This window comes from Leucopleurus acutus, assembly GCF_964270905.1.
Source record: "Leucopleurus acutus genome assembly, chromosome: 5".
In the NCBI taxonomy this organism is placed as follows: Eukaryota; Metazoa; Chordata; class Mammalia; order Artiodactyla; family Delphinidae; genus Leucopleurus; species Leucopleurus acutus.
In genome coordinates, this window is record NC_139147.1 from 92,137,704 (window position 1) to 92,163,472 (window position 25,769).

Here is a 25,769-nt window from a genome sequence, read left to right on the forward strand (position 1 = left end):
TTTTTTTTTTCAAGAAGAGTCAATCACACATAAAGATAACTGATTTGAGGCATCAAATAAGGCTATAATATAATACAATGCCAACATTATGAAAGATCCGAAAATTGGGGGGAAACTTAAAATTGTACAAGGGATGGAGCTAGCTTTCTTTTTTAAGAATGATAAGAAGGGACAAAAAAACATTATGGGAGAGTGGTGATAGTCAAACCAAATATAGGTCATTTGCTATGTTAGATAGCTTACCTTTGGGTAGGTGTTTCAAAATGGGGCCAGAAGACAGTGTTGAGTGGGGCTATACTGTCTCCACCACACCCGTATGGATAAAAAGGGATCGAACAAATGTCAAGAGAATTGGCACACAAGATGGGTCAGTCACCACCCATCTAAGCAACAGAAAAAATGGGAAAAACAGAATTCTTAGCCCTAAGCTTTGATTTGGTCTTGGAACACTATGTTAATACAACATTAACATAGTGTTATGTGATACAACATTCTCCTCATCTGGGGAGAATATTTTTAAATGTTACAGAAGAGCAGCTTTTGGAAGAAGTGGCTCTAACACTGCCTATGGGCTTAAGTGTTTTTTAAATGCATGCAGGAAAGTTATGTGGTCTCTGAAGATGCTCTCTTAATGGTTTCTGTCGAAACCATTCTCAATGTCGAAATCTTTTGAAAGGGCCCATTCTCTCATTTTCCAAATGGAGCAAGAGCTGAGAGGACAATCTGAGCCCTGAGCTTCTCTTCAACTCTGCTATTTATCTTTGTGTCATGCAGAGTTCTGGCAGATAGCACACATGAAGGAGTCAATTGACAATGTAATTAACAGATAATCTACAGAAGTATGGACTGGGCTATGGGAACCAACAGGGGATGGTGAAGCATCCAGGACCTAGCAACAGTAGGAAGCTGTTACCACCCCTAAGTCTAACAGGACAAGAAGATCAAGCAGCATTATTAGATTTCAGTGAGAACTAGAACCTGAGCAGTATAAGTAGAAAGACTATGTAGTGAACTGAGGGGTAAAAATAGAGACTTCCTAGATCAATCAGGTTTATAAAAGTGAAAGAGAAGCAATAATTACAATAGGAAAAATATCTTTTAAATCAATCCTCGATTTGTCAAACTGTTTATTTGATGTGTCAGTATGGTCAATAACAATTTCTTCAGATGTTTGCTTACTTGTAGAAAAATCTTTCCCTAGTTCCATCAGTGTTTCATTTGTATGTGTATCAAAAGTTTGTATTATTGCAAGACTTTTTTAAAACGTATGGACATATTGATATCCTCCTGTGTATAATACATATTCTTCATGGGATTTTGGAAAATATAACATTAAATTTGGATCTTTTAGGAAACAATTGAACAGTAAGCTTGGTTTTAAAGCCACTTATGCATGCTCTATGGAGGGCAACAATCTTTGTTCTGCTCATTGAAATATCTTGTGTCTAGTTCAGTAGCTGACATGTATGAGGTACTCAGTAAATACTTGTTGAATGAAATACAAATGATGACTATTTTGCTGTCTATATTTTTGTGGTAGCCCATAATACTTCTGTTATTTTCTTTTTACTTCAGATGCTGCTTTCAAGCCAGATAAGGCTTCACAGTTTGCTATCTACTACCCAGGTTTCTCATGGTCATTCTCTGTCTAATTTCAACCCCAATTTAAAATGAAAGAATTCTCTACCCATGTTTATTTTATCTCCTACATACAATGTATTGGTGAATCATCATTTCCTATTCTATAACATGATTCTTATGTGTTCTTCTCATCTTCCCCCAACCCCAAAGAAGTCTTTATCACCAGCCTCAGTTAATTGCTTTTTAGACAATGGAAACTATCTTTATGTTGACACTCAGTTTCTAATCCATCCCTAAGTTACTTTTTATAACTTTCAAAATTATTTTACATTTCCTTCATTTTGATTCTGTGTTGCAATAACTTATGTCATCATAAATTCCTAAGTATTACCTACAAAGTATTTGAGTAGCCACTTATAAAGATATACCACACTAAACACATGAACATGCTGATTAGATTAGTCCTGGGTAAACAGAATATTTTTAAGAGTAAATAAAAACAAATGAAAAGAATATAAACCTTATTTTTATTTTTACAATGCCTAACTAAATTAGAGAGAGGCTACATGAAAACAATAGAACGGCATTACTTATGGTTTGACAGGAGGTTTTTGTTTGTTTGTTTGTTTTGGTTTGTTTGTTTGCTTTTAGTTTTCTTCCTAGAATTGATTGATAATGAGTTTATACAATGTCCTAATTCTTCAATGGATGAAGTTATTGACAATTGACAAGTAAATATCATACTCATATGGAACATAAGTATTCTAATAAAGATGCCATTTGAAAAATAAACTCATTTACTTTAAAGAATTAGCTCATGCAATCTTAAGTCACTTTCATTAAATTTCATTAAATATAAACATGTTAATGTTACTTATATCCAAAAATAACTTATATCCAAAAATAACTGACAGTTTCTTCTGTCGTTGTTGAAGTGTAAGTATTTCGGCCCAGTTCTAACATTTGCAAGTCCGGAGCAAGAGTACAAACAGAGGACCCAGCCCTCAGCCTCACCCCATTCTCTTCCTAAACCAGGCTCCATCAGGAAAATCAGAAGCCTGGTGCGTGTGTGGAGACCACCAGCTGCATCTGAGCCCTACTGGCTCCTCCCTGCCCCTGGCTCCCTCCGCCAAGACAGATTCAGAAAGAGACCTGTGCAAGGCCAGGAAGCAGGTTAAGGGTATATTTGGGGCAGAGAATTTCTGGCTCCCTGGTACCAACATTATGGGATTGGGATGTGGGGGATACAGGGAGGGACATGGGCTCCAGTTGGGCATGTCCCTTTGGGAGAGATGTGGTGGGAGGAGGGTCAGCCAAGGATCTGGAAAGAATGCAGCCCAAGGCAGGGTCCTGGTTGTCCAGGTCTAAGTGAAGGGCAGAAGAGTACCAACTGCATTTCATGAGAATTTTTTATGGAAAGGGTCCAAAACATTACAAAAACTAAAAACACTCAGAAAACTTGTGAAATTTTTTACCCTATATAGGAAATTTTCTGAGATGTAGTAGATGTTCACAACTCTTATTTCAACACAATGTTCTTTTGAAACTGCACTTTCCTACAGTAAGTACTCCAAAGCTAATAAACCCTAAAGCAAACTCTAAAACTCAAAACATGAACTAAAGTATACTTTATATTTTCCTATATTATATTTTTTGTTTCTATGTACACTATATCTCACCGATGTCTACCAGGACACATGTTAAGTGGATATAAAACTGAAGTAAATAATAATAAAACTGACAACATGTCCTTGATTCTAAATAAATTATCAGCATTCTTTAGAGTATCCACTGGGTACACATTGTTGCATGGGGATATTAATGATTTACAAATTATTATTTTTCTGCATGTTGTTACATTTTATAGAGAAATATTTCAACAAGATACAACACAACTATTCTTTACTTATGCGCATTTTTACAGATTATTGTTTTTAATGAACCACATAATGGAGAAGAGGAAAAGAAATCAGGTCAGATGAAGCATGCCATATTGATCAATTTTATAATAAGCTAGAGTATCAATATTAGGAACCTAACAAATGGGGAGATTTCTAGGATCTTGACCCTTTACAAGGCTACAACGCTCTACCAGGAAACTGGGGCCCAAGTGTCCACAATTGTCAGGAAATCCCACTTGGCTCCTGTAGGAATGTGTAAAATTGTCATACAGCCTCCTCCCTTGAATAGAGTAAAAGAGAGAAGTCCCTAGTTTTTAGGGATGTCAAAGACCCCGTTTTTCCTCAAGGGCCACTCCTGTTGTGAAGGAAATATGTTAGAGGTTTCACTTAGCATGACAAGGTCCCATTGGCAGGTACACTCCATCTAATGCTTCTGGAATCAGACCTGGTGGTCAGCATTTTCCAGCAGGGCCTTTGTGACGGCTGATCTCAAAGTTTGTACCTCTAACTTTGCTCGGCTTCCACATGGTCTCTAAGTGGCAGCTTTCAGCAACGGCGTCCATGGTTGACTTCTCTCAGCAGCTGTTGCTAAGTCAGCTATTCCATGTGGTTGCTGTTCTAACACTGGCTGCTGGTAGAAAGCAGTGTCCTGAAGCCATCTCTGTGGCTTTTCATCTACCTTTTGCATTTCAGATCCTTCTCACCTCCTTAAATACTGGTCTAAAAACATCTTCTAGGTTTTGTTTCTTTAAATCAATTAATGAGTTCCCTGTTAACCCCCAGCACCATCTCTAGAAGGCATTTCACACCAGGGTTCCTGGTGAGAGCTATAGACATAGTTAGGATACTTTAGTTTTCTCAAATAATTGCATTTTAAAAGAATTTACTTAAAATCTTTCTTAAGTCACAATTGGGCAACAAGACTCAGTAATATTTTGTAGGGTCTGTTGACTCTCCCTTTCCTCCCTACCCAATCCCAACCCCAGCTGCTGACTTAACTTTCTTTGGTGGCAGCAAAGTGCAAAGAAAGTAAATGAAACACGACAAACTGCCACAATAGATAGCAACTCCAGCCAGTCCTAGAAGCCACCACACCAATATTGTAAGCTGTTTTCTATTCTAGTCCTGGTGTTCTGTCCATGTATTGTTGGCCACCAGACAGAACAAATGAGGTCATATGGGTTAATGAAAACAGTTTTCTTACAATGACAATAATCTCAGCAGCAGAAGATACTATAAGTCTCCATTACTCAAGAAGATTCCAATCTCACAGGCTCATTATGATCTCTCTACTTAAGACCTAGTTCATCCTTTTGTGATCATTTGTTTTCTACAACACAAACCTCTCAAACATTTGTATTACAATATCCTGAGCATGAGAAGGGAGCCCTGTAATCTAGGTAATCAGTAGTGTTGCCTGTGCAAGTTGGTCTGGGTTGGACCCTCTGTTCCACTTGGTTCCCAAGACAGATCTCTGTATTTGGCTCACCTCAATTTGAGGTAATATTGAGAATGTATGCACTTTATAACAGCATTTTTCTTACTCTCATCTCTTTGTCCTTTCATTAGTAAAATAGATTTGGGTGAAAAATACCTCCCAATAATGTCATAATCCATGGTGCTTCGTTGCTATATTTTGCTGTGCCTAAGATGCCAAGTTCTGTTGAGACTCCCCTGGTTAAAATCAAACTCCCAGGATCTCTCATTGTTTATTCTCCCTCAGGAAGTTAAAGGAAGAACTTGTCAGCCTTTCAAAAGAGAACCTGAACTCATATTCAAAGAACTTAGCAAAAGGCTCTAACATTTCTTTTTTAGTCTACTTTAGAGAGCAACAAGGGTATTTATTCATATATACATATCATCTACCCTCTATTTATCTATTATCTAACCTTCATATCACAAACACTCTAAAAGTGATTGTGAACTACTGATTTGGTTATTAATCAAGTTAATCTGTCTTTTCTTTTCCAGTATAGGTAGGGACAAATACTTAAGTACAAGGTATAAAAGTTATCAGAAAGCACATGAAGTTTCAGCTTAAGTATAAGAAATTGACATACAAGTTGATCACCGATTTATAAAAACCCAGAAGATGTATTCCCTTCTTGATATGTCCCTAGGACATATCTCTGTCCTAGCTAGGTTTAAAAAATACATTTAAGCCCTATTCCAGAGATAAAATGGATATTAACAACTATGGTTTTCCAACAATTCTCAGACTGCAATTTTGTTCAGGGAGCTACTTCTGAATTATTTGAGTTAAGAAAGGGCAAACATTTTAAATTATTTAGTCTGTGCTGATTTTCTAATACAGTTTATCCATTCATTTATAGGATCATCTTTTTAAGCACAGTATAAGTTTTCTTCTAATGCCACACACCAGTTGCCATAGCAATAATTTTCTTCCATTCATGTGTACATTGACTTCCTTTCTGTTTTTTAGGCTACCTTTCCAGACACTTTTGCTCATGGAAATCTATGAAAAGTCATTTTTCTTCATGGTGTTGTCTAAAGCAAATGTTTAATGAGTTTTAAATCTACAAATGCAATATGCCTCTGCTGTGCTGTGTTCTTCATTTATCACCAAATAATACACATTTCTCTTAATCAACTTAACAGGAAAGAAGGAAGAAGGAAAGGAAAGAAGGAAATCAGATTGATCACAGATAAACCTAGATAAGCTGAGTTCCTTAATATACTAATATATTCCAAGGCTTTGAAAACTTTAGGTACTTAAAATACAATGTGCTTTGATAAGGTCCTGCCGAATACTGAGCTAGCCCCTCCCCTCTCCCATCAATATCCACCAACTCACAGTTCCTTCCACAGGGTCCCTTCATGCTTCCAACTGTTTATTTTTTTTTTAGGGGTCAACTCTTACATGCTATGTCCTTTCTCATAATTATACAACAGTAACTCTTTTAATGAATATTATACAGTCCTAACCTATTTTATAGTACTGATTCTTCTGGAATTCATTGAAATACTATCAAACCTGCAATATTTTTGACATTTAATGAATTCAGAACATACAATCATGGACAGATAGCCACACCACACCACGCGCGCGCACACACACACACACACACACACACACACAAACAACTTGTTCCCTGCCTCAACAATTTACTTGTGGATATGTTCTACATGGGGCCATAAACAATGGAAGAGCTAAATAACTATACAAGGGAACACCCATGAAACACTGCAAGGCATGATTAATTGCTTGAACAAGGGGTATAGAACATAAGGGTCATGGCAAACAAGAGACTAATCATTTTGCAATTCAGAGTTAAAGGATTATTCCCCCAGCTAAATACAGAAACTTCTGCCTGGGCATAAAAAATGTACCACATCTGGTCCAGTTAATAAAGAGAACTCAGTGAAACCTGCGATGAGAACTTCAGTACCCTGAACCCTTCAACATTTGCTAAAATTGCTCAGTGACTTCAATTTTGATGCTTTCTTCCCCTCATGACAAACTTTCAATATGCCTTCTAAATTGACTATTATGTCTTTAACCCATTTATTCAACAAAAGATTTCATTCCATCCAGCACTGTGCTAGCTATTGTAGTACATGATCTATGTTAATCAAATCATGGGGCAACTCTATTTCAGTAAATATGGTTTGCGACACAAAGAGTAAAAGCAGCTTCCCTGGTGGTGCAGTGGTTGGGAGTCCGCCTGCCGATGCAGGGGACGGGGGTTCGTGCCCCAGTCCGGGAAGATGCCACATGCTGCGGAGCGGCTGGGCCCGTGAGCCATGGCCGCTGAGCCTGCGCGTCCCGTGCCTGTGCTCCGCAACGGGAGAGGCCACAACAGTGAGAGGCCCGCGTACCGCAAAAAAAAAAAAAAAAAAAAAAAAAGGTTGGCTTCCGTCTAAGATGAAAGAGCAACGGAAGCTCCGCCCTTCTCGCCAGAGGGCAAGGGAGCTCTCCGTGCGATTGGTTGGGAACGGAATTCACACGACTGCTACCGCTTTATTTTCAAGGAAATTCCACAGCCTTTCGGTCAGAAATTCCATAGCCTGATCGAGAGGATAAGAAGATGGTTGCTTCCGTGAGGCCGTGACAGAGGGAGGGAAAGAGGACGCCTCGCCCTTTTGAAAACAAAATCTCGACTCGGGACTTATTGCGGTAGGGGCGGAGCGACAATTCTCGCGCTCGGACTAGCTGCAGCTGCGCAGTCACATTTCCGTCCCCGCCCCCGATAAACTGCAGAACGATCTGTCATGGTGGCCGGGATGTTAGGTTTGTGCGGCCGCCGCCTTTTGGCGGTGGCGGCGAGGCGAGGGCTCCCGGCTGCCCGTGTTCGCTGGGAATCCAGCTCCTCCAGGGCTGTGATCGCCCCGTCCGCTGTGGCGGGAAAGCGGCCGCCGGAACCGACTTTACGCTGGCAGGAGGACCCAGATCCCGAGGACGAAAACCTCTACGAGAAGAACCCAGACTCCCACGGTTATGACAGGGACCCTGCTGTGGACCTCTGGAACATGCGGGTCGTCTTCTTCTTTGGCTTCTCCATCATCTTGGTCCTTGGCAGCACCTTTGTGGCTTATCTGCCTGACTACAGGATGCAGGAGTGGGCCCGCCGGGAAGCTGAGAGGCTTGTAAAATACCGAGAGGCCAATGGCCTCCCCATCATGGACTCCAACTGCTTCGACCCCAGCAAGATCCAGCTGCCAGAGGATGAGGACTGACCGGTTACTGAAAGGGGCTTAAGAAGCACCACCTTCTCCACCCCTTGTCTGCCATTCTGCCCTCTCTTCAGAGCACCTAATTAAAGGGACTGAAACTGTGAAAAAAAAAAAGTAAAAGCAGACATAGGGTCTTCAACCAAAAGCTGGGTTATACTTCAAATACTCATCTTCACATAGTGTGATTGGAGTTTTTTAGGCACATACATCTCTGACAGCATCATCAAAGTTGTATATTGTTATGTACACATATTTTCTATCTTACATTTTTAAAAAAGTCAATAACAAGTCAAGGCAGAGTACCTTTCATTATGGAAGAGGGTGATATTATTTTACTGAATATAAATAAGTTCATAACACCCCAACTAGCCAAGCAAACAACTGTACATGTCACAGAACAAGACAATAGTTATACAACAATTTATCTATTTGTAAAAATGTAAAGATTTATCTAAGGGTATATAGTGATACATTTCCATCTTCTGTTAAACTATTTTAAAAGTTAAAGATAACAAATTAATCTTTAATCAGTCTTGAGGTCAAGAGAGCAAAGCACATTCCTGGCAAACCCTGTGTTGAATGAAGCCTATTTCTAACCCAGTAGTCTTTGTAGTTCCGGCTCTAGCTAAAAGCACCTTACAAGAAGTATTAAGTTACTTTTCAGCATGGCTCTGTCAAAACAATGAAGAAATCCAATAATTTAGCTTTGCAAAATCTAGAAATGTAAATAAACGAGATGCATTTAGGCAGTTTTGCGCATTGTGTTTTCATTACACTTTCAATGTTTTCCTTAACTTGTGAAATATTTTGTCAGTTTGGAGGGAGGAAAAGAAAACCTAAAAATTTCATCATCTCTAAGAATTCAAATCCAACTCTAACCCCCAAAGATGTCATCTCATCTCTTCATGGGTCCTTACAAGAATATAAACCAAATATATTATATTAACCCATTAGTTAACCAGTTAGTGAACTTTATTTTCTGCTGATTTACAGAACTATGTTTTATACATCATGTAATAATTACAATGATGAGATTAGCCAGATGTTCTAACTTCGTATCAGAATATCTATATTTATTTGATAAGGCACTAGAGAAGAAGCAAATTTAATTTTTGTATATTGAGGGTAGAAGGAGGGAAGCTGAGTGATGTTCCCTTAATCTTTATTACTATAGAAGGGCATAACCTTAACTAAACTTTCAGACAAACCTTGTGTTTCTTCGATACACCATGAACCTACGCCTTTTATATAACTTTACAATTCAGTTTTATACCTGATCTTTCCACATCAAGATGTATTATCTTTCCCTAAATTTCTTCTCCATTATTAGCAAATGGTTTCCTATTTGTTAATAGGAAAACCCAAACGGAACCTAAACGGAAAACCCAAAAAATCTCAGGGCTCCTTGTCATAGAGGAAGGGACAACTGGGGGTCTGGGAGGGAAATACAAAACAGATTAATCATCCTCTCTGCACAAGAATAACAAGCATAATTTTACTTTTTTCTGTAAAGCTTTTTGCCAAGCAAGGGATCATGCAAAAATAATCAGATGGCAGCTTGATGCTTATTTAACTAGAGTTCCTGGCTGTGCCCTGGCCTTTGGTACCAGTTAACTAACTAGATATTGGTATAAAGATACCACAGCTAATCATGTAATCCCTGTGCCTTTACACAGTCACTGGCTGTGGAAGATGCACTAAATTAGGACAAAAGGATCAATATCAACTGAGAAGAGCCTGCTGTAATCTACTGAAAACACAGCGATAAGGAGGTAATGAAGAGGCAAATTTGAATAGGGAAGTAGAGTACATTGACAAAGTTTAGAGCCAAAATTCACATTTGGAACCCATTAAAAAAATCATGAACGTTTAGTTTCAATTTCAAAGACTTCAAAGAGCATAAAACAAAATAAATAAATATGGCAGGAAAGCAACATAACTATAGTCTGTGTCTCATTCTCTCAGAGCCTACATCTTAATAACCACTCAATCGAAAGGCAGCAATCTGAAGTCAAGTGTCATACTCATGGTAAAGAACCAAAACTGTAGCATCACACCCACATCTGCCTAGATAAAGAAATGTCAAATTCAATAGCTTTACATAAAATCATATTCAAAGGACAAAATAAAGCATATCATGTTGACAAAGAAAAAATAAAACAGGACTAAGATAACCTGTATGTTTTTCAGAATAAGCTACGTTTGAAAAGAAGAAATAATATGTTATGCATTGAGCAGTTACTTCCACTTTGAAAAAACAAAGGGCTATAGGGTCTGCTCAAGTACAGAAGAAGTGAAAAGGGTATTAGGACCTGGTACGTGATTCAGGAGAACAAGTGTAAAAACTGCAATTTATCTGAACATTCAAGATAAATAAGTAAATAACTCTAAACTGCAAACATAATTTGCCTCTTTACCTTTGAAATGCACTTTAAATAGCAAAGAAAATGTATTTTTCCCCACATTCTGGCTGCTTTACAAACATTAATTAATTAATCTCAATAATACCCTTGTGACTGTGAATAGGTATTTTCTCTCTGTGTTCTACAAATGAGAAAACTATAATACTAATTATGTACATTCATAGAACTCTTTTTGCCTTAGGGGTTCAGGGTGCCTTATTATTTTGAAATGACTAAACAGACATTAATTATCACGATACCTTTGTGAGGTATGTAAAACTACAATTAAATGAGTATGATTGAAAGATTAAAAATAAAGAATAAATTTTATCCTGCATTTGTTCCTTCTTAAAATCACCCCTATATAACAAAGATGATCCTGGTTGGGTGATTGTAACTACAGCAATACTGAGATACTATTTTGGAAATATAAAAATGTTGTACAGTGTTTTTTCTTCAAAGATACTAAAAAAATTGACCTCAAATAAGTCTTAGAATTTTCTAATCAAAAGGAAAGGAAACAGAGAAGATGCAATAGGAAGTCAAGAAGAATGATAAATGAGCAGACATTTATTAATTTAACAAATATCTACTCAGTTCTGATAATGGAGTAGCCATGATTCTAGGTCCATGGAATATCGAAATGAACAAAACAAAGACCTGTCCTCATGGAGCTTACATTCCAAAACAGGAGCAAGACAACAAAAAAATGAACAAATAAAATAATTTCAGTTGAAAAATAAATTCTTATGAAGCGAATACACCAGGGTAAAGAGGCAGAGTGAGGGCCTTAGTATATGCAAAGAGTAAGAGAGGGACATGACATAGAGATCAAGGTCAGGAAACTGAGAAGATGAGAACCAGAAAACGTTCCATTAGTGTGGAGACAGGATAGCATAACATACATGACATGCTTAGCACGTAGTAATCACTCAATACAGGTTTTGTGGTTTTGTTTGTTTATTTATTGAGAGTTTGGGGTTTTTTTTTTCCTTTGAGAACTAGAGCAACAGTCTAAGCTTTGAGTTAGTGTATATTTTCTAGTTAGTGAATCTAATGAGGCAAATGGTTCCTCTTATCACAATGGTTCTCAACCCTGCCTGAACTATAGCATAGCCAGGGAGTACTTTTTAAACGATGGATACCCTGAAAGCCCTCTGAAATTTCTGATATAAGAATTTTGCAGGTAGGGTTTATAACCTGTTGTTGCCGCAGCCTTCTCCAACACACCCTCTAGCACTGCAGGAGACTCAAGCACTCAGGATTTCAGGGCCAGACAGATAATGTAGATGTACCCAGATAGGGCAGCTTAAGAAACAAACATGAGAATTGTAGCACTCAGCACCCACTGAGGTATTAAAAAAATATATGAAAACTCTGTGGGCTGAATTTGGCTTAGAGATTGGCAGTTTGCCAGGGCTACAAAATGCACACTATCTGACTGCACAAAATATAAAGAACTCTGATGCCAGTGATGAAGTTCTGCAAAGGGTCAGGATTGGCTAGGATTTAGCCATAATTCTGCAGTTACAGAGTGCAATACCCCTCAACTCTGGGACAGCATCCATTGGGCTCTTCATGCCAAGATGTAATTCTCACTGTCATCAGGTAAACACTTGTAACAGAAATTCAGAGAAGACTGAAGGGGACAAGCCAAGAAAGGAAACAAAGGCTACAGTCATTCGATAAGCTCTAGTAAATAATTCCACCCAGCTGAGATCCTCAAGTGAGAAGTCACAAAAACTATATTTTCCATTCTACAGTTAAACATGGCAGTTTCAAAAGGCATAAATGTTTAAAATGATGCAAATTATTTTTTAAATGTATGGAAAACAATGTTGACTCCATTAGATGGCATTACAGAAGTTTTTGGACATCTGTATGTTCAGCTCATCTTTACATGAAAACACATGGACGTAATTAAGAAATAGAGGAAAACCAGCCAAGAGACATCAAGCACCTTCACGTTAAATATGATAGAATGCATTCATTTCATTGCCTAATTTAGTCATTATTGCTCAACTGGGTGAGTAGTTCACACAAATTACAACACATGCATTTAACACATATATAAATATACGTAAGCACAGAGATTTCTGTAAAATGTTTCATCCTCTTGTGTCATTTGTGTCAATGCAAATATTGGAATTATTTTTGCACATTAGGCAACTGTGTAAAAGCCAGTGTAATAGTAAAAGTTCCACTGAAAAGTAAGAGAACTAGTCTATTAAACCCACATACACACATACACACACTACTTTTGTATTCGTTCCTTCTCTATCCTCCAAATATTTGAACTGTTTCTCACTTGGAGAAGACCCTTGACTGAAGTGTAACCCTGTAGTCAGTGAGAAGCAATGTCATTCTCTGGATCATCTATTTGTTACTTAAACTCTGTGATCTAGTTCTTTAACAGCTTGAATAAGAGTAAACTGTTATCTCAGTAGTGAACCAACGGCAGCAGCTGACAGTCAAAAGCAATAGATATCTATTCTCACACTTCCCTACAAGGAGAAAAGACTCAAGTATATCTAAAGTCTTAATAAAGTCTTAATTTCCTTTAGTAAAAGGAAATAGTGACCCTGACCTGTCTCCTGGGGCACAAAAGTTTTGTATTAAGTAACCAATGTACACATGGGGTATTTGGCCCTTCTGTCCATAAAGGAGAGGAGAAGCATTCCCTCTCTGCCTATTTCTCTAGCCTAAGTCCCTGTTATTCCTCCATAAAAATCATGATTATGGCCAGGATGCATAACACTATCCCTCCTGAGCACATCAAGCACTTGTCTCTTCAACTCTTCACCCATTTTGTTCCCCCTTCCTAGACCCTATATTTCCTCTTACACTAAGTCTTATCAATCCTTAAAGTTTCCCTTCAAATCTCATTTTTTATCACTATACAGCCTTCTAATATTATTTTTATATTACTTCTAATATTATTTTTTCTCCACTAAATCCTATAGAACTTTTTTTACTTTTTTTTTTTTTTTTTTTTTTTTTTTGCGGTACGCAGGCCTCTCACTGCTGTGGCTTCTCCCGCTATGGAGCACAGGCTCCTGACGTGCAGGCCCAGCGGCCATGGCTCATCGCGCCAGCTGCTCCGCAGCATGTGGGATCCTCCCGGACTGGGCCACGAACCCGCGTCCCCTGCATCGGCAGGACTCCCAACCACTGCACCACCAGGGAAGCCCCTAGAACTTATTTTTATACCTCTCTTACAGCACTTACCATATACTGTCTTTCTAACTACTGCCCATATAATATGGTGTCACTGAAACTCAGCCCTATGAGGGAATACAGGGGATATCTGGTCCAATTGCCTAAACAGTGCAGGAAGCCATTCTCCACACCTCCAGCAAATGCTTATCTTGCTTTGCTTGGCTTGTCAACCTCCTTCTGCTTCCAAGAATGGGAAGTGCACACTTTCTTTACTAAATATACGTATACAGAAGAGGTGCACAGTAGCGCCAGTAAATACCTGTTGAATGAATAAAAATACTTTATATTAAAGTTGAACTGCTCTAACGTTGAACTAGTTCTTCCTCATACTTAGTTCAAATGTGGCTCTCTGTCATTTTAACTCATAATAATTACTCTAGGGTTCTGCCTGCTTCTATACACACAGAAGACATGCTTTAACACAGATCATATGAACTGGACAGCTACATGTAAAAGCATGAAATTAGAACACTCCCTAACACCATACACAAAAATAAACTCAAAATGGATTAAACACCAAAATGTAGGGCCAGACAATATAAAACACTTAGAGGAAAATAGAGGTAGAACACACTATGACATATATCACAGCAAGATTCTTTTTGACCCACCTCCTAGAGAAATGGAAATAAAAACAAAAATAAACAAATGGGACCTAATGAAACTTAAAAGCTTTTGCACAGCAAAGGAAACCGTAAACAAGACGAAAAGACAACCTTCAAAATGGGAGAACATATTTGCAAATGAAGCAACTGACAAAGGATTAATCCCCAAAATATACAAGCAGCTCATGCAGCTCAATATCAAAAAAACAAACAACCCAATCCAAAAATGGGCAAAAGACCTAAATAGACATTTCTCCAAAGAAGATATACAGATTGTCAACAAACACATAAAAGGATGCTCAATATCACTAATCATTAGAGAAATGCAAATCAAAACTACAATGAAGTAACACCTTACACCAGTCAGAATGGCCATTATCAAAAAATCTAGAAACAATAAATGCTGGACAGGGTGTGGAGAAAATGGAACCCTCTTGCACTGTTGGTGGGAATGTAAATTGATACAGCCACTATGGAGAACAGTATGGAGGTTCCTTAAAAAACTACAAATAGAATAGAATTACCATATGACCCAGCAATCCCACTACTGGGCATATACCCTTAGAAAACCAGAATTCAAAAAGAGTCATGTACCACAGTGTTCATTGCAGCTCTATTTACAATAGCCAGGACATGGAAGCAACCTAAGTGTCCGTCGACAGATAAATGGATAAAGAAGATGTGGCCCATATATACAATGGAATATTACTCAGCCATAAAAAGAAACGAAACTGAGTTATTTGTAGTGAGGTGGATGGACCTAGAGTCTGTCATACAGAGGGAAGTAAGTCAGAAAGAGAAAAACAAATACTGTATGCTAACACATATATATGGAATCTTTAAAAAAAATGGTTCTGAAGAACCTAGGGGCAGGACAGGAATAAAGACGCAGACGTAGAGAATGGACTTAAGGACACGGGGAGGGGGAAGGGTAAGCTGGGATGAAGTGAGAGAGTGGCATGGACATAAATACACTACCAAATGTAAAATAGATAGCTAGTGGGAAGCAGCCACATAGCGCAGGGAGATCAGCTCGGTTCTTTGTGTCCACCTAGAGGGTTGGGGTAGGGAGGGTGCGAGGGAGACGCAAGAGGGAGGATATATGGGGATATATGTTTATGTATAGCTGATTCACTTTGTTATACAGCAGAAACTAACACACCATTGTAAAGTAATTATACTCCATTGGAGTAATTATACTCCAATAAATAAAAAACTCCAGTTTTTTTTTAAAAAAAAAACGAACAGCAACAGAAATGACATATCATATGATGAAAAGTTTTATCTTGACCACGCTGAATATCCCCTTTAATCATCAAAGATAATTTCCAGACCCTCCCTTGGAAAACTTAACACTTAGACCATGGCATTGAGAACAGGGTTCAATGTTCCTCTGAACACTTAGATTATGGAATGTCTCTCTACTTGGGAAACAGTATTAATGCCCAGAACAGTACCAATATGCAGATAGTAAATATTCACTCAATACAGGTTGAAAATCTGTGTGATTGGCATAACCCTGGAATACCAGTACCATACCATCTCTAGAAGAAACGTATATTCATTCCTAATAATACTGTAGTCTATGTGCATTTTTTAGACCATTTTCTGGCATTCAAAAGACCACCTTGATTTTCCTTAAAGTCTGCTTGTCAACTTTTCACAAGAGAACTGAAGATGAAGCCTGTTGAAGCATGAAGGGAAGACAGAGAATAGTGTGCCCATGCAGACATATGTGGAAGGGAGAGGGTCAAATTGTAGAAACAGCAGATGGACCAAGCTCCACATTAAACAGAACAGGTTAAGAGTAAAGATGTCATTTGCTGTATTTTTTCATTCCTTTAACTTTCAATTCTTCAGGAAATCAAATCTCTCATCAACACAGAAAGAATAGTGCAATTTATCAGCCATGTTATTGTTTTCTCACAGTAGACATAGTGTTCTCAGGCCTACATTGGATAGTATTAGGTGCATTTGACTTTCATCATCTTCAAAAAATGTACTGTTGCTTTTCCATGTCTAACAGTTAACAGTCTTTTAAGTGTAAATATATTTTTTCAATATTTTCAAACTCTTTAATCACTTGAGTTGTCTGAGTTCCAGTTTTATTTATTAATTTCCACCATGTCCTTGTGTTAGAACAGAGAAAGAACACTTGGTGGCAAAGGGTTGTATCATAATTTTTTATGATTTTTTATATCATAATTTTTTTATATCCTACATATAAAACAATGAAATACATGTATGTTTTGGTCAAAATATTCTGCTAATTTAATCTATATTTCATAGAGAGAGGTTCTTTACAAGGAGGTAGGACAGTAGTTTCTGGACAGGTGTCCAAGTTAACAAGGAGGAGACTGCAGTATTCTCTCCCTTGAAAAGATTATGACAATTGACAAATTACATAATCACTTTACTCATTAGTACTGTGATTGAAATTAAAGTGTATGAAGCAATAAACTTTAGTTAATTAATTCCTGATGTTGTATGGCTTTCTATTATTTTCCAAAGCTGTTCTATTGTTTTTCGCCCCAAAGGAATTTAAGGAAAATTTTTTAAAAAGCTTTTCTCTATGATCACATAATGTGCTGTGCACTCTGAAATGAATTATGTTCTTAAATATGTATATTATGTGTAAACAGTGATGCAGTTTTTATCACCCATGGTGAGCAATGAAGTCCTTCATAACTGAATCAATGAAATGTCTTAATTTTATCACACTGCCACCATGATTCATAAGAAGTACGTAGAGATCCATCATTGAAATGAGAGAAATCTCTTCCATCTTCAATAACGAAAACCAAAAGCAATATGTGCCTAGAGATTAGATCATCTTGCAGTTACAGTGCATCATTGCAGGTTTTCAAATTACAAATATGTAGTTTTCTGAGTGGCAAATTTCATGGCTGAGGGAGTACAGATCAGTTTTCCAGTTCACAACAAGGTATGTGGATTTCAGGAAGGTTTTGGGCACTTGGGGACTGGATGGAGCACATGGTTCAATGTTATTCATAAGAAGATTTCAATAAGAAGTAGTTCTGGAGCTATGGAGCTGCAGTGTTAACAAAGGTGTGAGTCTTTAAAGCCTATAACCTAAACATGGGCATTCACTGCCAATGAGATCTGTCAGTGTGCTGGGAGCAGTAAGCATGGTATAGAATCATGGTTTCTATTGCCCGTATCATTACCCTAGCTGCACACCCTTTGGGAGGCTACCCAACAATCTCAGAACAACTTTCACATGCACTTTGTAAACTGTAGAACATCTTGGTGTAGAGTGACAAGAGTTACGGGGCTCTTTTATTGTGTGCCAAAAAGAAGATTTTAGGTCCAAGTAAGAAATATTTGTCTTGCTTGTCCAGGTCTGTCAATCAATGGCATTTATTGAGCTCCCACTGTCTGCAAAGATTCTTACTTGAAGAAAGTTGACTCAGAAAGGAAGAAGATGATGGAGGAGAGAGGGATAAATTAGGAGCTTGAGATTAACATATATACACTACTATGTATAAAATAGGTAAACAAAAAGGACCTACTGTATAGTACAGGGAACTATATCTAATATCTTATAATAACCTGTAATGGAAAAGAATCTGAAAAAGAATGTATACACATATGTATATATGAATCACTTTGCTGTACGCTTGAAACTAACACGACATTGTAAATTAACTATACTTCAATTTAAAGAATTTGGTCACTTGAAAACAAGGAAAAAAGTGAGAGCCTCTGCTTTCCAACTGCTAAGGAAGAAAAGACAACAAATGAATATGCAGTGGAGGCTTATTTTTAATCCAGCATTCCCAGAGAGCACATTCAGATAACTGAGGCTGTTTTGTTTTGTTTTGTTTTTAATGGATGCTTATTTTAGCCATGTTAGTCATAAAGATGTGACACCAGACTGCTCTTTAAGAAAGGACTTGCTGCCCACCAGCAAGGAGTATGGTTTGTCTCAGCTTCCAGCTTCTTCTCAGGACAGCCCCTGGCCAATCACCAAGCAAGGCAGTAGTACCAGAGCCTAGCATTTCCTCCCAGAGGAAGACTCCTCCAATGGGCAAGCTTTGCTCTGGGGGATCCTGGCGGGAGAAGTGCACTGTGATCTGATGGCCTCCCTATACAACCCTGCTTCTGATCTTTTCCTTTCACAGCTGTTACTCACCAGTAAATCTTTTGCATGCCTAATTCCATCTCTAAGCTCCTTTGTGGAGAACCCAACTTGCAACAGAGAGTCTTTACAATTTATTTATAATTTTTTTCTGTAATAAAAAATGAATGAGATACTGATACATGCTACAACATGCATGAACCTTGAAAACAATATGCTAAGTGAAACAAGCCACAAAAGATGGCACATCATATGATTCTATTTTTATGAAATGTCCAGAATACATGAATTCACAGAGGCAGAAAGTAGATTAGTGGTTGCCAGGGCCTGGGAAGATGACGAGATGGAAGGTGATTGCTAATCGGCATAGGATTATTTTTGGGGGTGAGAAAAGTGTTCTAAAATTCCAATTTTAGTATATGTGCTGCCAAAGTGAGCACAAAAGTGTTCCAAAATTGATTGTGGTAATGGTTGCACATTATAACTCTGAATATAATAAAACCTACTGAACTGTATATTTTAAATAGGTAGATTTGAGATATATGAATTATCTCAATAAAGGCATTAAAAATTTATTTTTTATACACTATCCTATTTTCTGAAACACACTATACTCATAACACTGATACTACAGGACTGCAGGAGGACATGTGCCCAATCTTTTAGACAGTTGTCATTTCTCAGTATATAAGTATAGAGCAGCCTAGCTCTTCTATTTGGGAGATCTGAAGTGAAAACCAAACAACCAAATTTGTAACATCATTAAACTAAATTTGTATATAATTCTAAGGTTTTAACCTTCCTCTTTTGGACAACATGAAAGCCATGGCTCTCTGAGAAAGTGTTGTCTCATTGTTTAGAAGCTTACTTTTCTATTACTTTTGTGAGTAGGATAACTAAGGTGTCCAGAATTCATTTTGTGTATAGGTGTGTATATGAGGATGTACCTGCAACAGGATGTTATGTGAGATTTTTCCTTTTGATGCAGAATTGTCAAAGGTGCTAAGCAATCCATGCTTAAAAGGGAATGGTCTATGAGCTACCTAAAGTGGGGATGAGACATGAGCTTACTAAAAGGAGGCAAAACTGGCCTTGCTACCACTAGCCATCACTTCATCTCCTCTGTAGAATCTGTAAAAGAACAGGGTTGTCATTAAATTCTCTGCTTTGTGAGGAATCAATGTTCACGACGAGAGGCTACAGTCTCTCCCTAAAGCCAAGAGTAGGATGTGAAGATATTACTGAGAGATTATATGGGGTGCCTAAGAAAGGGATTCATGTATTTCATTCCCTGGCTAGATGTCTGTTTGGGCAGCTAACCAGAAGATCTGTCTCAGAAGAGTACTGGAGAGAGATAGTATATCTAAGCTAGGACATACCAGTGGGTCAACCTATATTTCCACCATTTGGCATGGCACGGATATATGAGTTTCTGGCGGACCACATGGATGCCACAGAAGGTAGTTAGAGGTGTACCAATTTATTGTATTCCATGTAATACAGCTACTTGCAGAGCACAGGGATTCTAACAGTAAGAAGCTGTGGGTTAGATGAATAGTATTAGGAGCAGGGGAGGTGGGATAATGAAAAGGGTGGGGTGGGCAGATGACAGAGGGGCAGAATGCAGAATTTAAGTCACATAATTTAATGAGTTAATCTTTGTAAAAGTACACCCAGTGTTAGGTCAGAGTTTTCATGTATTAAGTATTGCAATTATTACCACCATTTAATTCTGGTTTCCCAGAATGAAGCCTGCAGTTAAATAATCAAAACTCTTATTTTACTCAATCAATAGTTTCTACTACTTGGATCAGTGTGATTAACAACACTACACTTTTCAAACCACATTTGCTTAAATTCATTCTTTAAGGAAAACACCAATTCGTTTCCTATTACAGACAACTAAAAAAATCTGCATGCTAATCAACATCCTCTCTACTCAATTTCAATCTACAAATACTCAAAAGCAAACTACAATAAACATCTGGGGGGTAATACTTTTCTATTTCTCTCTAATGCAGTAATATGTTATTCTTGAGAAGTCCTGCACACATATTTTCAACCTCTAAGTCATTTAGGAAGAAAAAGAGAGTAGCATACCAGCACAGTGACATCAAAATATTGAAGACAAAAGATTGAAGATTTCAAGAAAGCAAGCTGACTTAACCCATTGATTAATTTCTATATTTTAGGAAAGCTTAGTCTTATCCTATACATCAGGAAAGCATGAATCAATTAACGTCATGATCATCAAAACTAAAATCTCACTGGGAGAAACACCAAGCGATGAGTTTTACAAGGGCAAATATTGGGTCCAAACTATCTCTGTGTCCCCCATATCTAAGCCAAAGTCTATCCATGTGGGTTTAATAAGAGTGTAGATAAAAGTTTGAGGGTATGCATGGAGAGAATAATCTTTTCCTATTTCTCCATCACTTTCTAAACCTAGTCAATCATGACATGTTGTCAGTTTTATCCTAGAAATGTCTCTGGAATTTCCTACTTCTCTTAAAACTCCCTCCAAAATTCTACTAGAGCTTTGATCTCTCTTACACTCGTAACACAACAATCTCTCCAACAGTTTCTTCTCTTGTAGCATCTCTAAATAACAGATCAGATATATCACTCTCCTACTGCCAAATTTCTACGGATCCTGGTTTGTGTATAGGATACAATCTAACCATATTAGTGAAAAAAATACAAAACCCTTGTAATCAGGCTCCATGCTACTTCTTTATGTTCATTTCTGGCCATTCCCTCACCAAATCTCATGGACCTATATATTAGCAACACCCAATACATACACCATCAACAAACCATGTTCCTGTATACTTTTCTATGCCAGCATACTACCTTCCCCATTCTTTATTCACTCAGTAACAACCATGTTCCTAGTAAGTACTGCACTGCGTGTTAGATAGAACCTTATACTGAACTCAATAGAAATTTTTTATTTTATATCAATACACATCTCTGATGTTACCTCTGTCTTAAAGCCTTATCCAACTTCCTCGACAGAGGTAAGGGTATTCTTATTATAACTTGGTTTTACTCTAATATTTTTATCTTTCAATTATTTGTATATGTTTGTATCTTTTCCACTAAACATCAGGGGCTTTACCTCTCACCTATATCCCTGACAGGCAACAGAGTGCTGGATTTGAAAAATAAATTTAATTTTAAAAGCATAATGAATGAATGATCAAAGTGACAAAAACAGACACTCAGATATTTGAACAACAAAAGAAATTCAAGAATTCAGACTCTATAAGTTCTAAACTAATGATGCCTCAGACAAGGCCCAGACAGAAATTTATGAAGTTTATCATCTTTTAATGAAAGAATTTGATTATAAAATGTACCTTAGAAAAAGGATATTAAAAGTACTTGAGTTAATTATTTTAAGTATGTAAAAAAAATTAAGATAAAAAATATTTACTTCCCAAGGGCCCTGAACCAAGATGGCAAAGTAGAAGGATGTGCTCTCACTCCCTCTTGCAAGAACACCAGAATCACAACTAACTGCTGAACAATCATCAACAGAAAGACACTGGAACTCACCACAAAAGATACCCCACATCCAAAGACAAAGGAGAAGCCGAAATGAGACGGTAGGGATGGCGCAATCACAATAAAATCAAATCCCATAACTGCTGGGTGGGTGACTCACAAACTAGAGAACACTTATCCCACAGAAGTCCACCCACTGGAGTGAAGGTTCTGAGCCCCATGTCAGGCTTCTAAACCTGGGGGTCTGGCAATGGGAGGAGGAATTCCTAGACAATCAGATTTTGAAGGCTAGTGGGATTTGACTGCAGGACTCTGACAGGACTGGAGGAAACAGAGACTCCACTCTTGGAGGGCACACACAAAATAGTGTGCACATCGGCACTCAGGGGAAGGAGCAGTGACTCCAAGGGAGACTGAAACAGACCTACCTGCTAGTGTTAGAGGGTCTACTGCAGAGGTGGTGGGTGGCTGTGGCTCACTCTGAGGACAAGGACACTGGCAGAAGAAGTTCTGGGAAGTACTCCTTAGTGTGAGCCCTCCCAGAGTTCGCCATTAGCCCCACCAAAGAGCCCAGGTAGGCTCCAGTGTTGGGTGCCTCAGGCCAAACAACCAACAGGGAGGGAGCCCAGCCCTACCCATCAAGAGTCAAGTGGATTAAAGTTTTACTGAGCTCTGCCCACCAGAGAAACAGTCACCTCTACCCACCATGAGTCCCTCCAATCAGGAAACCTACACAAGCCTCTAAGAGAGCCTCATCCACCAGAGGGCACGCAGAAGAAGCAAGAAGAACTACAATCCTGCAGCCCGTGGAACAAAAACAACATTCACAGAAAGACAGACAAGATGAAAAGGCAGAGAGCTATGTACCAGATGAAGGAACAAGATAAAACCCTAGAAAAACAACTAAATGAAGTGGAGATAGGGAAGTTTCCAGAAAAAGAATTTAGAATAATGATAGTGAAGATGATCCAGGACCTCGGAAAAAGAATGGAGGAAAAGATTGAGAAGATGCAAGAAATGTTTAACAAAGACCTAAAAGAATTAAATAACAAACAAACAGAGATGAATAATACAATAACTGAAATGAAAACTACATTAGAAGGAATCAATGGCAGAATAACTGAGGCAGAAGAACGGATAAGTGACCTGGAAGACAGAATGGTGGAATTCACTGCTGCGGAACAGAATAAAGAAAAAAGAATAAATAGAAATGAAGACAGCCTAAGAGACCACTGGGACAACATTAAATGCAACAACATTTGCATAATGGGGGTCTCAGAAGGAGAAGAGAGACAGAAAGGACCCAAGAAAATATTTGAAGAGATTATAGTCGAAAACTTCCCTAACATGGGAAAGGAACTGGCCACCCAAGTCCAGGAAGCACAGAGAGTCCCAAACAGGATAAACCAAAGGAGAAACACACTGAGACACATAGTAATCAAACTGACAAAAATTAAAGACAAAGAAAAATTATTGAAAGCAGCAAGGGAAAAATGACAAATAACATACAAGGGAACTGCCATAAGGTTAACAGTTGATTTCTCAGCAGAAACTAAACAATCCAGAAGGGAGCGGCATGATATACTTAAAGTGATGAAAGGGAAGAACCTACAACCAAGATTAATCTACCTGGCAAGGATCTCATTCAGAGATCTCATTCAGATTTGATGGAGAAATCAAAAGCTTTACAGACAAGCAAAAGCTAAGAGAATTCAGCACCACCAAACCAGCTCTACAACAAATGCTTAAGGAACTTCTCTAAGTGGGAAGCACAAGAGAAGAAAAGGACCTAGAAAACCAAACACACAACAATTAAGAATATGGTCATAGGAACATTCATATCAATAAGTACCTTAAATGTGAATGGATCAAAAACTACAACCAAAAGACAGGCTTTCTGAATAGATACAAAAAGAAGACCCATATATATGATGTCTGCAAGAGAACCATATCAGACCTAGGGACACATACAGACTGAAACTGAGGGGATGGAATAAGATATTCCATGCAAATGCAAATCAAAAGAAAGCTGGAGTAGCAATACTCATAACAGATAAAATAGACTTTAAAATAAAGAATGAATCAAGAGACAAGGAAGGACAGTACATAATCATCAAGGGATCAATCGAAGAAGAAGATATAACAATTATAAATGTATATGCACCCAACATAGGAGCACCTCAATACATAAGGCAACTGCTAACAGCTATAAAAGAGGAAATTGAGAGTAACACAATAATACTGGGGGACGTTAACACCTCACGTACACCAATGGACAGATCATCCAAAGTGAAAATAAATAAGGAAACAGAAGCTTTAAATGACACAACAGACCAGATAGATTCAATTGATATTTATAGGACATTCCATCCAAAAACAGCAGATTACACTTTCTTCTCAACTGTGCATGGAACATTCTCCAGGATAGATCCCACCTTGGGTCACAAATCAAGCCTCATAAATTTAAGAAAATTGAAATCATATCAAGCATCTTTTCTGACCACAACGCTATGAGATTAGGAATGAATTACAGGGAGAAAAACGTAAAAAACATAAACACATGGAGGCTAAACAATACATTACTAAATAACCAAGAGATCACTGAAGAAATTGAAGAGGAAATAAAAAAATACCTAGAGACAAATGACAATGAAAACATAACGATCCAAAACCTATAGGATGCAGCAAAAGCAGTTTTAAGAGGGAAGTTTATAGCTATACAAGCCTACCTCAAGAAACAAGAAAAATCTCAAATAAACAATCTAACCTTCCACCTAAAGGAACCAGAGAAAGAAGAACAAACAAAACTCAAGGTTAGCAGAAGGAAAGAAATCATAAAGATCAGAGCAGAAATAAATGAAATAGAAACAAAGAAAACAATAGCAAAGATCAATAAAACTAAAAGCTGGTTCCTAGAGAAGATAAACAAAATTGATAGCCCATTAGCCAGACTCATCAAGAAAAAGAGGGAGAGGACTCAAATAAATCAAATTAGAAATGAAAAAGGATAAGTGACAACAGACACCACAGAAATACAAAGCATCCTAAGAGACTACTACAAGGAACTCTATGCCAATAAAATGGACACCTGGAAAAACTGGACAAATTCTTAGAAAGGTATAACCTTCCAAGACTGAACCAGGAAGAAATACAAAATATGAACAGACCAATCACAAGTAATGAAATTGAAACTGTGATTAAAAATCTTCCAACAAACAAAAGTCCAGGACCAGATGGCTTCACAGGTGAATTCTATCAAACATTTAGAGAAGAGTTAACACCCATCCTTCCCCAACTCTTCCAAAAAATTGCAGAGGAAGGAACACTCCCAAACTCATTCTATGAGGTCATTCTATGAGGCCATCACCCTGGAGAAAGATACTACAAAAAAAGAAAATTACAAACCACTATCACTGATGCATATAGATGCAAAAATCCTCAACAAAATACTAGCAAACAGAATCCAACAACACATTAAAAGGATCATATACCATGATCAAGTGGGATTTATCCCCGGGATGCAAGTGTTCTTCAATATACGCAAATCAATCAATGTGATACACCATACTAACAAACTGAAGAAAAAAAACCATATCATCATCATATAGATGCAGAAAACGCTTTTGACAAAACTCAACATCCATTTACGATAAAAACTCTCCAGAAAGTGGGCATAGAGGGAACCTACCTCAACATAATGAGGGCCATATATGACAAACCCACAGCAAACATCATTCTCAATGGTGAAAAACTG

General features: G+C 37.8%; 2 protein-coding genes across 2 annotated transcripts in view; one reads left to right on the top strand and one right to left on the bottom strand.

Annotated features, from left to right (window-relative positions):
• The window catches only part of NAALADL2 (N-acetylated alpha-linked acidic dipeptidase like 2), a 1,451,411-nt gene that overhangs the window by 1,107,485 nt on the left and 318,157 nt on the right, over positions 1-25,769 (bottom strand). The gene's annotated exons all lie outside the window — the stretch shown is intronic.
• LOC309961647 (NADH dehydrogenase [ubiquinone] 1 beta subcomplex subunit 11, mitochondrial) lies at positions 7,695-8,278 on the top strand. The gene has a single exon (XM_082839106.1). The coding sequence runs from the start codon at positions 7,716-7,718 to the stop codon at positions 8,178-8,180; it is 465 nt and encodes a 154-aa protein (XP_082695232.1). The 5' UTR covers positions 7,695-7,715; the 3' UTR covers positions 8,181-8,278.

What these genes read in the sequence shown, in the direction of transcription:
- LOC309961647 (XM_082839106.1), top strand. Translation starts at nt 7,716, where the DNA reads ATGGTGGCCGGGATGTTAGGTTTGTGCGGCCGCCGCCTTTTGGCGGTG.